This window comes from Bombina bombina, chromosome 3, assembly GCF_027579735.1.
Source record: "Bombina bombina isolate aBomBom1 chromosome 3, aBomBom1.pri, whole genome shotgun sequence".
Taxonomy (NCBI): domain Eukaryota; kingdom Metazoa; phylum Chordata; class Amphibia; order Anura; family Bombinatoridae; genus Bombina; species Bombina bombina.
Window position 1 is genome coordinate 849,168,806 of NC_069501.1, and position 13,483 is coordinate 849,182,288.

Sequence of the window (13,483 nt, forward strand, 5' to 3'; positions counted from 1 at the left end):
AAGAAACCAATTACTCAACATATTTATCTGGAAAACCTTTTTTGTGTGGTGTTCTCGTAAAGTTTATCTCTGAAATTCTTTAAGAATTCCTAGTGTTCTTGAGTTCCTGCAGGAAGGTCTAGGTAAATGTTTATTAGCTAGTTCGCTGAAGGGTCAGATTTTGGCTCTTTCTGATATGTTTCATAAGAAAGTTATTGCCTTTCAGGCCTTTGTTAAGGCTCTGATTACAATTAAACCAAATATTTTTTGGTTTCTCCTCCTTGGAATCTTTTTTCCTTATCTACTCGACTATGTTTATGAGTATAAAGGGAATCTGGTGTGTTGGGGTGTCTATTGCCTTCTCGTTGTGGTCACGAGTGGAATTTCTCACACATGATTACTCTCGCCCTCATGAAAGAAATTTAATTTATCAGGTAAGCATAATTTTTATTTTCACTCCAGATGTGGGGTACTCCAACCTCTTGCTTGATGACTTCCTTCTGAAACAGCTGATATTCATAAGTTATGACCTGTCTTTACCCATGTAACTTAAACCTAGGGCAGCGGTAGAGTGAGTTTGTATTGAGTGACCAAAAATAAAGATACTTTAGGAAGTGAAGGAAACTTTAGTTCAGGAACAAGCCTGGTCAGAATAGGACTTGGCAGTCTCATAGTCAGATATGGATGGGGTCAACAGCTAAACTACACAAAACAGGACTTGGAGAGAGGACTTTACAGTCTTGAAAACTGAATCCTAAGCTGTGGTTTCTAATCATTATGCCGAGCATGAACTGGTCTGACACATAAAAAACAGTGCATATACACATAGTGCATGTTTTTGTGGTTGTGTAGGAGGAATGTACCTATTTCTCTTGTTAAGTGTATCCAGTCCACGGATCATCCATTACTTATGGGATATTCTCCTTCCCAACAGGAAGTTGCAAGAGGATCACCCACAGCAGAGCTGCTATATAGCTCCTCCCCTAACTGTCATACCCAGTCATTCTCTTGCAAGCCTCAACCAAGATGGAGGTCGTAAGAGGAGTGTGGTGTTTTATACTTAGTTTATTCTTCAATCAAAAGTTTGTTATTTTTAAATGGTGCCGGAGTGTACTGTGTATCTCAGGCAGTATTTAGAAGAAGAATCTGCCTGCGTTTTCTATGATCTTAGCATAAGTAACTAAGATCCATGGCTGTTCTCACATATTCTGAGGAGTGAGGTAACTTCAGAGAGGGAATGGCGTGCAGGTTTTCCTGCAATAAGGTATGTGCAGTTAATATTTTTCTAGGGATGGAATTTGCTAGAAAATGCTGCTGATACCGAACTAATGTAAGTAAAGCCTTAAATGCAGTGATAGCTACTGGTATCAGGCTTATTAATAGAGATGCATACTCTTATAAAAATGTAATATAAAACGTTTGCTGGGCATGTTTAATCGTTTTTATATGTATTTGGTGATAAAACTTATTGGGGCCTAGTTTTTTTTCCACATGGCTGGCTTGAATTTGGCCTAGAAACAGTTTCCTTAGGCTTCCCACTGTTGTAATATGAGTGGGAGGGGCCTATTTTGCCGTTTTTTTTTGCACAGCAAAAATTACAGGACACAGACATCCAGCTTCTTCCTGCATGATCCAGGACATCTCTGGAGGGCTCAAAAGGCTTCAAAGTCGTTTTGAGGGAGGTAAAAAGCCACAGTAGAGCTGTGGCAGTTGTTGTGACTGTTTGAAAAAAAAAAAAAAAAAAAACCTTTTTGTCTTTTATTATTTTTTGGGTATTAAGGGGTTAATCATCCATTTGCAAGTCGGTGCAATGCTCTGCTAACTTGTTACATACACTGTAAACATTTCATTAGTGTAACTGCCTTTTTTCACTGTTATTTCAAATTTGTGTTTCTTAAAGGTGCAGTAACGTTTTTTATATTGCTTGTAAACTTGTTTAAAGTGTTTTCCAAGCTTGCTAGTCTCATTGCTAGTCTGTTTAAACATGTCTGACACAGAGGAAACTACTTGTTCCTTATGTTTGAAAGCCATGGTGGAGCCCCATAGGAGAATGTGTACTAAATGTATTGATTTCACCTTAAACAGTAAAGATCAGTCTTTAAATATAAAAGAAATATCACCAGAAGATTCTGACGAGGGGGAAGTTATGCCGACTAACTCTCCCCACGTGTCAGACCCTTCGCCTCCCGCTCAGGGGATGCACGCTAATATGGCGCCACTTACATCAGGGACGCCCATAGCGATTACCTTGCAGGACATGGCTGCAATCATGAATAATACCCTGTCAGAGGTATTATCCAGGTTGCCTGAATTAAGAGGCAAGCGCGATTGCTCTGGGGTTAGGAGAAATACAGAGCGCGCAGATGCTGTAAGGGCCATGTCTGATACTGCGTCACAATATGCAGATCATGAGGACGGAGAGCTTCAGTCTGTGGGTGACATCTCTGATTCGGGGAATCCTGATTCAGAGATTTCTAATTTTAAATTTAAGCTTGAGAACCTCCGTGTGTTGCTTGGGTAGGTATTAGCTGCTCTGAATGACTGTAACACCAGTTGCAGTACCAGAGAAATTATGTAGGCTGGATAAAATACTATGCGGTACCCGGTGTGTACTGATGTTTTTCCTATACCTAAAAGGCTTACAGAAATTATTAACAAGGAGTGGGATAGACCGGGTGTGCCTTTTTCCCCACCTCATTTAGAAAAATGTTTCCAATAGACAGATTTGTCCCCTCTGCTAAATCTGGATCAAGAGACCAGAGATTCTCTTCTCTGGTGGTTGTCTCGGGTACACCTGTCCAAGGGTATGACCTTTCGCAGGCCAGATTGGACAATTGTAACAGATGCCAGCCTTCTAGGTTGGGGTGCAGTCTGGAATTCCCTGAAGGCACAGGGATCGTGGACTCAGGAGGAGAAACTCCTTTCCAATAAATATTCTGGAGTTAAGAGCGATATTCAATGCTCTTCTGGCTTGGCCTCAGTTAACAACACTGAGGTTCATCAATTTCACTCGAACAACATCACGACTGTGGCTTACATCAACCATCAAGGGGGAACCAGGAGTTCCCTAGCGATGTTAGAAGTCTCAAATTTAATTCGCTGGGCAGAGTACCACTCTTGCCACCTGTCAGCAATCCATATCCCAGGCGTGGAGAACTGGGAGGGGCGATTTTCTAAGTCGTCAGACTTTCCATCCGGGGGAGTGGAACTCCATCCGGAGGTGTTTGCTCAGTTGATTCATCGTTGGGGCAAACCAGAGTTGGATCTCATGACGTCTCGCCAGAACGCCAAGCTTCCTTGGTTACGGGCCCAGAAGCGACGCTGATAGATGCTCTAGCAGCGCCTTGGTTCTTCAACCTGGCTTATGTGTTTCCACCGTTTCCTCTGCTCCCTCGACTGATTGCCAAAAATCAAACAGGAGAGAGCATCAGTGATTCTGATAGCACCTGCGTGGCCACGCAGGACTTGGTATGCAGACCTAGTGGACATGTCATCCTTTCCACCATGGACTCTGCCTCTAAGACAGGACCTTCTGATACAAGGTCCTTTCAATCATCCAAATCTAATTTCTCTGAGACTGACTGCAGTGAGATTGGACGCTTGATTCTATCAAAGCGTGGCTTCTCCAAGTCAGTCATTGATACTTTAATACAGGCACGAAAGCCTGTTACCAGGAAAATCTACCACAAGATATGGGAGTAAATATCTTTATTGGTGTGAATCCAAGAATTACTCATGGAGTAAGGTTAGGATTCCTAGAATATTGTCTTTTCTCCAAGAGGGCTTGGACAAAGGATTAGCTAGTTTCTTAAAGGTGACAGATTTCTGCTCTGTCTATTCTCTGCACAAGCGTCTGGCAGAGGTTCTAGACGTCCAGGCATTTTGCCAGGCTTTGGTTAGAATTAAGCCTGTGTTTAAACCTGGTGCTCCACCGTGGAGCTTAAAACTTGGTTCTTAAAGTTCTTCAAGGAGTTCCGTTGGAACCCCTTCATTCATTGATATTAAACTTTTATCTTGGAAAGTTCTGTTTTTGATGGCTATTTCCTCAGCTCGGAGAGTCTCTGAGCTATCTGCCTTACAATGTGATTCTCCTTATCTGATTTTTCATGCAGATAAGGTAGTCCTGCATACCAAACCTGGGTTTTTACCTAAGGTGGTTTCTAACAAGAATATCAATCAAGAGATTGTTGTTCCATCATTGTGTCCTAATCCTTCTTCAAAGAAGGAACGTCTTTTACATAATCTGGACGTAGTCCGTGCCTTGAAGTTTTACTTACAAGTACTAAAGATTTTCGTCAAACATCTACCCTGTTTGTCGTTTACTCTGGACTGAGGATAGGTCAAAAAGCTTCGGCAACCTCTCTTTCCTTTTGGCTTCGGAGCATAATACGCCTAGCCTATGAAACTGCTGGACAGCAGCCGCCCTGAAAGGATTACAGCTCATTCTACTAGAGCTGTGGCTTCCACCTGGGCCTTTAAAAATGAGGCCTCTGAAGTCTTCGCTTCACACTTTTTCCAAATTTTACAAATTTGATACTTTTGCTTCTTCGGGAGGCTGTTTTTGGGAGAAAGGTTCTTCAGGCAGTGGTTCTTTCCGCTTAATCCTGCCTTGTCCCTCCCATCATCCGTGTACTTTAGCTTTGGTATTGGTATCCCATAAGTAATGGATGATCCGTGGACTGGATACACTTAACAAGAGAAAACATAATTTATGCTTACCTGATAAATGTATTTCTCTTGTAGTGTATCCAGTCCACGGCCCGCCCTGTCCCTTTTAAGGCAGGTCTAAATTTTAATTAAACTACAGTCAACCACTGCACCCTATGGTTTCTCCTTTCTATGTTTGTTTTCGGTCGAATGACTGATATGACAGTTAGGGAGGAGCTATATAGCAGCTCTGCTGTGGGTGATCCTCTTGCAACTTCCTGTTGGGAAGGAGAATATCCCATAAGTAATGGATGATCCGTGGACTGGATACACTACAAGAGAAATACATTTATCAGGTAAGCATAAATTATGTTTCTCCAACGTTGTGTGTCCAGTCCACGGCGTCATCCATTACTTGTGGGAATATTCCTCTTCCCCAACAGGAAATGGCAAAGAGCACAGCAAAAGCTGTCCATATAGCCCTCCTCAGGCTCCGCCCCCAGTCATTCTCTTTGCCGCTCTGAACAAGTAGCATCTCCACGGAGATGGTGATGAGTATGTGGTGTTTAGTTGTAGGTTTTTTATTCTGCTATCAAAAGTTTATTTTGAAATAGTACTGGTATGTGCTATTTACTCTGAAACAGAAAGGAGATGAAGAGTTCTGTTTAAAAGAGGAGTATGATTTTTAGCAGCAGTAACAAAATCAATTGCTGTTCCCACGCAGGACTGTTGAGCCCAGAGAACTTCAGTTGGGGGGGAACAGTTTGCAGACTTTTTCTGCTCAAGGTATGACTAGCCATTTTTCTAACAAGACTGTGTAATGCTGGAAGGCTGTCATTTTCCCTCATGGGGATCGGTAAGCCATTTTCTTAGACTCAGAAGAATAAAGGGCTTATTATGGGCTATTAACTGGTGGACACTCTTAAGGGCTAAATCGATTGTTTATTTAAGTATTATTTACAGTTTGAAGTGGATTTCACACTTTTTATTGTTTGGGGAACGTTTTATTAACGCCAGGCACTAGTTAAGACACCTTCCCAGTCAGGAAGGGCCATTCACTGTAGTAGGCAGAGACTCATTTTCGCGCCATTATTGCGCAGTTTTCTTTTGAGTGCAGTACAATGCAGCTGCATGTGGAGAGGGTCTGGTATCCACTGAAAACGTTCCTGGAAGGCTTGAATTGGTATCGTATACCCCCCTGGGATAGGTGAAGTCGCAACAAAACGCTGTGGCTGGGACTGTAGTGGGGTTAAAATTGCAAACGGCTCAGTTTTCCCACATTTTAAGGGTTAAAAGCTTGAAAATTGGGATGCAATACTTTGAATGCATTAAGACACTGTGGTGAAAATTTGGTAAAGATTGGATAATTCCTTCATAGTTTTTCACATATTCAGTAATAAAGTGTGCTCTGTTTTAACATTTAAAGAGACAGTAACGGTTTTGTTTAAAAAACGGTTTTTGTGCTTTATTAACCAGTTTAAGCCTGTTTAACCATGTCTGAACCTTCAGATAGATCATGTTCTGTATGTTGGTTCCCCCTTCAAATGTATGTGATAATTGTGCCATAGCGTCCAAACAAAGTAAGGACAGTACTGTCACATTTAGTAAGGTTGCCCAGGATGATTCCTCAAATGAAGGAAGTAGGGATAGTTCTGTATCCTCTCCTTCTGTGTCTATACCAGTTATGCCCGCGCAGGCGACTCCTAGTACTTCTAGCGCGCCAATGCTTGTTACTATGCAACAATTGACGGCAGGAATGGATAACTCCATAGCTAATATTTTATCCAAAATGCCAGCATTTCAGAGAAAACTCGCGATTGCCTCAGTTTTAAACACTGTAGAGCAGGAGGGCGCTGATGATAATTTATCTGTCATACCCTCACACCAGTCTGAAGTGGCAGTGAGGGAGGGTTTGTCAGATGGAGAAATTTCTGATATAGGAAGAATTTCTCAGCAGGCAGAACCTGATGTTGTGACATTTAAATTTAAATTAGAGCTTCTCCCGCGCATTACTTAAGGGAGGTGCTATCTACTCTGGATGATTGTGACAATTTGGTCATCCCAGAAAAATTATGCAAGATAGACAAGTTCCTAGAGGTCCCGGTGCACCCTGATGCCTTTCCAATACCTAAAAGGGTGGCGGACATAGTGAATAAGGAGTGGGAGAAGCCAGGCATACCTTTTGTCTCTCCTCCTATATTTAAGAAATTGTTCTCCATGGTCGACCCCAGGAAGGACACATGGCAAATAGTCCCTAAGGTCGAGGGGGCGGTTTCTACACTAGCCAAACGCACGACTATTCCATTGAGGACAATTGTGCTTTCAAAGATCCTATGGATAAAAAATTGAGGGTTTGCTTAAAAAGATTTTTGTACAGCAAGGTTACCTCCTTCAACCTATTTCGTGCATTATTCCTGTCACTACAGCAGCGTGTTTCTGGTTCGAGGAACTGGAAAAGTCGCTCAGTAAGGAGACTCCATATGAGGAGGTCATGGACAGAATTCACGCACTTAAGTTAGCTAATTCCTTTTATTTTAGATGCCGCTCTGCAGTTGGCGAGATTAGCGGCGAAAAATTCAGGGTTTGCAATTGTGGCGCGTAGAGCGCTCTGGCTAAAGTCTTGGTCGGCGGATGTATCTTCCAAGACAAAATTGCTTAATATCCCTTTCAAAGGTAAGACCCTTTTTTGGGCCAGAATTGAAAGAAATTATTTCAGACATCACTGGGGGAAAGGGCCATGCCCTCCCACAAGATAGGCCTTTCAAGATAAGAATAAGTCCAATTTTCGTTCCTTTTGCAATTTCAGGAACGGACCCGGCTTCCAACTCTGCAGCCTCTAGACAAGAGGGTAACGCTTCCCAGGCTAAACCAGCTTGGAAACCAATGCAAGGCTGAACAAGGGTAAAACAGGCCAAGAAGCCTGCTGCTGCTACCAAGACAGCATGAAGGGGTAGCCCCCAATCCGGGACCGGATCTAGTAGGGGGCAGACTCTCTCTCTTTGCTCAGGCTTGGGGCAAGAGATGTTCAGGATCCCTGGGCACTAGAAATAGTCTCTCAGGGTTATCTTCTAGAATTCAAGGAACTACCCCCAAGGGGAAGGTTCCACATGTCTCACTTATCTTCAAACCAAATAAAGAGACAGGCATTCTTACATTGTGTAGAAGGACCTGTTAAAGATGGGAGTGATACACCCAATTCCAACTGTGGAACAAGGTCAGGGGTTTTACTCAAAATCTGTTTGTAGTTCCCAAAAAAGAGGGAACTTTCAGACCAATTCTGGATTTAAAAATTCTAAACAAATTTCTCAGAGTTCCATCGTTCAAAATGGAAACCATTCGAACAATTTTACCTACAATCCAGGAGGGTCAATATATGACTACAGTGGATTTAAAGGATGCATATCTACATATTCCTATCCACAAAGATCATTATCAGTTCCTAAGGTTCGCCTTTCTGGACAAACATTATCAGTTCGTGGCTCTCCCATTCGGACTAGCCACTGCTCCCAGAATTTTCACAAAGGTGCTCGGGTCCCTTCTGGCGGTTCTAAGACCAAGGGGCATTGCAGTGGCACCTTATCTGGACGACATTCTAATTCAAGCGTCATCTCTTTCCAAGGCAAAGGCTCATACAGACATTGTTCTAGCCTTTCTCAGATCTCACGGGTGGAAGGTGAACGTAGAAAAGAGTTCCCTGTCTCCGTCGAAAAGAGTTCCCTTTTTGGAAACAATAATAGATTCTTTAGAAATGAAGATCTTCTTGACAGAAGTCAGAAAGTCAAAGCTTCTAAACGCTTGTCAAATTCTTCACTCTATTCTGCAGCCTTCCATAGCTCAGTGCATGGAAGTAGTAGGGTTGATGGTTGCAGCAATGGACATAGTTCCTTTTGCTCGAATTCATCTAAGACCATTACAACTGTGCATGCTCAAGCAGTGGAATGGGGACTATACAGACTTGTCTCCAAAGATTCAAGTAGACCAGATGACCAGAGACTCACTCCGTTGGTGGTTGTCCCAGGATCACCTGTCTCAGGGAATGAGTTTCCACAGACCAGAGTGGGTCATTGTCACGACCGACGCCAGTCTATTAGGCTGGAGCGCGGTCTGGGATTCCCTGAAAGCTCAGGGTCTATGGTCTCGGGAAGAGTCTCTTCTCCCGATCAACATCCTGGAACTGAGAGCGATATTCAATGCTCTCCGGGCTTGGCCTCAACTAGCGAAGGCCGGATTCATAAGATTCCAGTCAGACAACATGACGACTGTAGCTTACATCAACCATCAGGGGGGAACAAGGAGTTCCTTGGCGATGAGAGAGGTATCCAAAATCATCAAATGGGCGGAGGATCACTCCTGCCACCTATCTGCAATCCACATCCCAGGAGTAGACAACTGGGGGCGGATTATCTGAGTCGTCAGACTTTCCATCCGGGGGAGTGGGAACTCCACCCGGAGGTTTTTGCCCAGTTGACTCAATTATGGGGCATTCCAGACATGGATCTGATGGCGTCTAGTCAGAACTTCAAGGTTCCTTGCTACGGGTCCAGATCCAGGGATCCCAAGGCGACTCTAGTGGATGCATTAGTGGTGCCTTGGTCGTTCAACCTAGCTTATTCGTTTCCACCGTTCCCTCTCCTTCCCAGGCTTGTAGCCAGGATCAAACAGGAGAAGGCCTCGGTGATTCTGATGGCTCCTGCGTGGCCGCGCAGGACTTGGTATGCAGACCTGGTGAATATGTCATCGGCTCCACCATGGAAGCTACTTTTGAGACAGGATCTTCTAGTACAAGGTCCATTCGAACATCCAAATCTAGTTTCTCTGCAGCTGACTGCTTGGAAATTGAACGTTTGATTTTATCCAAGCGTGGGTTTTCAGATTCAGTGATAGATACTCTGGTCCAAGCCAGAAAACCTGTGACTAGAAAGATTTACCATAAAATATGGAAAAAATATATCTGTTGGTGTGAATCCAAGGGATTCTCCTGGAGTAAGAATAAAATTCCTAAAATCCTCTCCTTTCTCCAAGAAGGTTTGGATAAGGGATTGTCAGCGAGTTCTCTAAAAGGACAGATTTCTGCTTTATCTGTCTTGTTACATAAACGACTGGCAGCTGTGCCAGATGTACAAGCTTTTGTACAGGCTTTGGTCAGAATCAAGCCTGTTTACAGACCCTTGACTCCTCCTTGGAGTCTAATTTAGTTCTTTCAGTTCTTCAAGGGGTTCCGTTTGAACCCTTACATTCCATAGATATCAAGTTACTATCTTGGAAAGTTCTGTTTTTGGTTGCTATTTCTTCTGCAAGAAGAGTTTCTGAATTATCTGCTTTGCAGTGTAATCCACCCTATCTGGTGTTCCATTCAGATAAGGTCGTTTTGCGTACTAAGCCTGGTTTTCTTCCGAAGGTTGTTTCCAACAGGAATATTAACCAGGAAATAGTTGTTCCTTCTCTGTGTCCGAATCCAGTTTCAAAGAAGGAACGTTTGTTACACAATTTAGATGTAGTTCGTGCTTTAAAGTTCTATTTAGAAGCAACTAAGGATTTTAGACAAACCTCATCTTTGTTTGTCGTTTACTCTGGTAAGAGGAGAGGACAAAAAGCTACTGCTACCTCTCTTTCTTTCTGGCTGAAAAGCATTATCGATTGGCTTATGAGACTGCCGGACGGCAGCCTCCTGAACGAATCACAGCTCACTCCACTAGGGCTGTGGCTTCCACATGGGGCCTTCAAGAACGAGCTTCTGTTGATCAGATATGTAAGGCAGCGACTTGGTCTTCTCTGCACACTTTTGCCAAATTTTACAAATTTGATACTTTTGCTTCTTCGGAGGCTGTTTTTGGGAGAAAGGTTTTGCAGGCCGTGGTGCCTTCTGTTTAGGTAACCTGATTTGCTCCCTCCCTTCATCCGTGTCCCTAAAGCTTTGGTATTGGTTCCCACAAGTAATGGATGACGCCGTGGACCGGACACACCAATGTTGGAGAAAACAGAATTTATGCTTACCTGATAAATTACTTTCTCCAACAGTTTCTTTCTCTATACACTACAGTCACCACGGCACCCTATAGTTTCTCCTTTTTTCTCCTAACCGTCGGTCGAATGACTGGGGGGGCGGATCCTGAGGAGGGGCTATATGGACAGCTTTTGCTGTGCTCTTTGCCATTTCCTGTTGGGGAAGAGAATATTCCCACAAGTAATGGATGACGCCGTGGACCGGACACACCGTTGGAGAAAGTAATTTATCAGGTAAGCATAAATTCTGTTTTTTCACTTGTCCTGGGCCTGTATGTATGTTTAATCACTATGCACCCTGGTATCAACATTATTGAGCTCAATACTCAACATAAATATTCAACTTGCTCTACAACATGCACTACTACACTAGCCAGTAGTATAATGACACAAACATATTAATACATGTATTGCTATGGTTTGTACAGCAGCTAGAGTCTGCATAGCCAAGTGCTGGAAGACAAAGGTCCCACATCGGAGATAGAAGATAAGGTTAGATTCTATTATCAGATGGGTGACCTCTTGACTGACATACTGCATAATAGAGATGAATTACTTGCTATTTGGGAGCAGTAATCTGTTTATTTGGCTGGGGGAGAATTAGACAGGAATAGTCCTTTTGTAGGTTAGTACTGCATATTAAATATTATGTACTAGAAGACAGAGGAAAGATTGGTAGTCTGGACCTCACCTAGATTCTGAGCAGCACAACCACAAACCATTGTAAACCACATTAGTGTTATAATATTTGTTTGGTTTGTTTGCATTTTCTGTTGTCCATTGTAACTTAGTGCCACCATGGAATCAGTTAATGATGGGACCAATGCTGTTTCTGTATTGTACCCTGGGTAAAACTCTACAGAGGTTACACTATTGGGGAGTTATAAATCCATCACTGCAGTGGACAAATAAGGACATTGTAACCTTAATGTATTGTTATGTTTTCAAGATTGCTGATTGACATAATTGCAACTTTAAATATGGCTGACCCTTATTAAATTTATCATAATGTGGATTTATTTTTCCAGTTTGCTTCCACTCATATGAAGCTTGTTGAAATGACATAATATAATTATATTAATAACAAATAAGTTGTTCTAAGTGCAGTCAGACAACATTTGAACAAAGGTTTATGAGTAAGTAAAAATCACGTTTTAAGGATTCCTTCATAAACCCGTAGAAAAATACATTTATTGATGACAGATTCTTTGTTTTAATGATAAGACCGTTTTCATTTTCTTAGGCTAAATCCAAAATATGTGCATGCAATGAACAACCTTGGAAATATTCTAAAAGAGAGAGATGAACTTCAAGAAGCAGAAGAGCTGCTATCAAAAGCTGTATCAATACAGTAAGTGAAGGATGTTGTGCTACAAGGGAAAGAATCGGCAGAGTAGTGCAGCACTGTACCTCTGTGTAGCTTCTGCGTGCATGGAACAAAGTAGTATAAAAAAATAGTAAAATAAATTGAGGGGGTAGGATTATGGGAAACGTTGTTACTGCTCTGCTCTCTTGTCTGTAGTTTTACATACGAAGCATTTAAATCATGATTTTGGTTTTGTAATGAGAATGATGAATACAATGTATGCATCATTTTCATGTCCCTTTAAAATTGTTTGAAATATAGCAAAATCTGTTAAGTTCTTATGCAGTGCATATTTTATGTTGTACTTAGGCCTGATTTTTCTGCCGCATGGATGAATTTGGGTATTGTGCAAAACAGCCTTAAGCAGTTTGATGATGCAGAAAAAAGCTATTTAACTGCTATAAAATACCGGAAGAAATATCCAGACTGTTACTATAACCTGGGTCGTTTGGTAAGTGGGGATTGTTTTTCTTTTTTTCAAATACTACAGAAAAATGTTTAGGCATCCTATTAGTATTTGTGTTGTAGAAAAGCTTATTTTCTCTTGTAAGGTGTATCCAGTCCACGGATCATCCATTACTTGTGGGATATTCTCATTCCCAACAGGAAGTTGCAAGAGGACACCCACAGCAGAGCTGTCTATATAGCTCCTCCCCTAACTGCCATATCCAGTCATTCTCTTGCAACTCTCAACAAACATGGAGGTAGTAAGAGAGAAGTGGTGAAATGTAGCTGTTATTTTACTTCAATCAAAACCTTATTATTTTTAAATGGTACCGGAGTTGTACTATTTTGTTCCAGGCAGAAAAATAGAAGAATCTGCCTGTGATTCTATGATCTTAGCAGGTTGTAACTAAGATCCATTGCTATTCTCACACATGACTGAAGAGAGAGAGAACTTCAGCGGGGGAATGGCGTGCAGGTTATCCTGCTATGAGGTATGTGCAGTTAAGATTTTTCTAGAAGATGTGAATGCTAGAAAATGCTGCTGATGCCAAATTTATGTAAGGTAAGCCTGAATACAGTGATTTAATAGGGACTGGTATCATGCTTACTTTCTGAGGTAATACTCTTTTATATTTACAATATAAATCGGTTTGCTGGCATGTTTAAACGTTTTATATATACTTTGGTGATAAAACTTTATTGGGGCCTAGTTTTTTCCACATGGCTGGCTTAAATTTGCCTAGAAACAGTTTCCTGAGGCTTTCGACTGTGTTACTATGAGTTGGAGGGGCCTAATTTAGCGCTTTTTTGCGCAGTAACTTTTACAGACTGAGACATCCAGCTTCCTCCAGTAGTCCCCTGAATGCTATAGGACATCTCTAAAGGGCTCTTAGGCTTTCCAAAATCGTTTGTTGGGGAAGGTAGGCCCACAGCAAGGCTGTGGCAGTTTGGTGTGACTGTTAAAAACTGTCTATATCGTTTTTTTGGTCCGTTTTTTTAACTAAGGGGTTAATCATCCATTTGCAAGTGGGTGCAATGCTC

At 42.1% G+C, this 13,483-nt stretch overlaps 1 protein-coding gene across 2 annotated transcripts in view; it reads left to right on the forward strand.

The window, feature by feature from the left end:
- Positions 1–13,483, forward strand: part of TMTC4 (transmembrane O-mannosyltransferase targeting cadherins 4) — a 270,820-nt gene that overhangs the window by 173,171 nt on the left and 84,166 nt on the right. For both annotated transcript variants that reach the window (XM_053707811.1, XM_053707810.1), the window contains exons 13-14: positions 11,873–11,980; positions 12,305–12,446. In XM_053707811.1, coding sequence (XP_053563786.1) covers positions 11,873–11,980; positions 12,305–12,446 — 250 coding nt within the window. The remainder of the gene's footprint in view (positions 1–11,872; positions 11,981–12,304; positions 12,447–13,483) is intronic.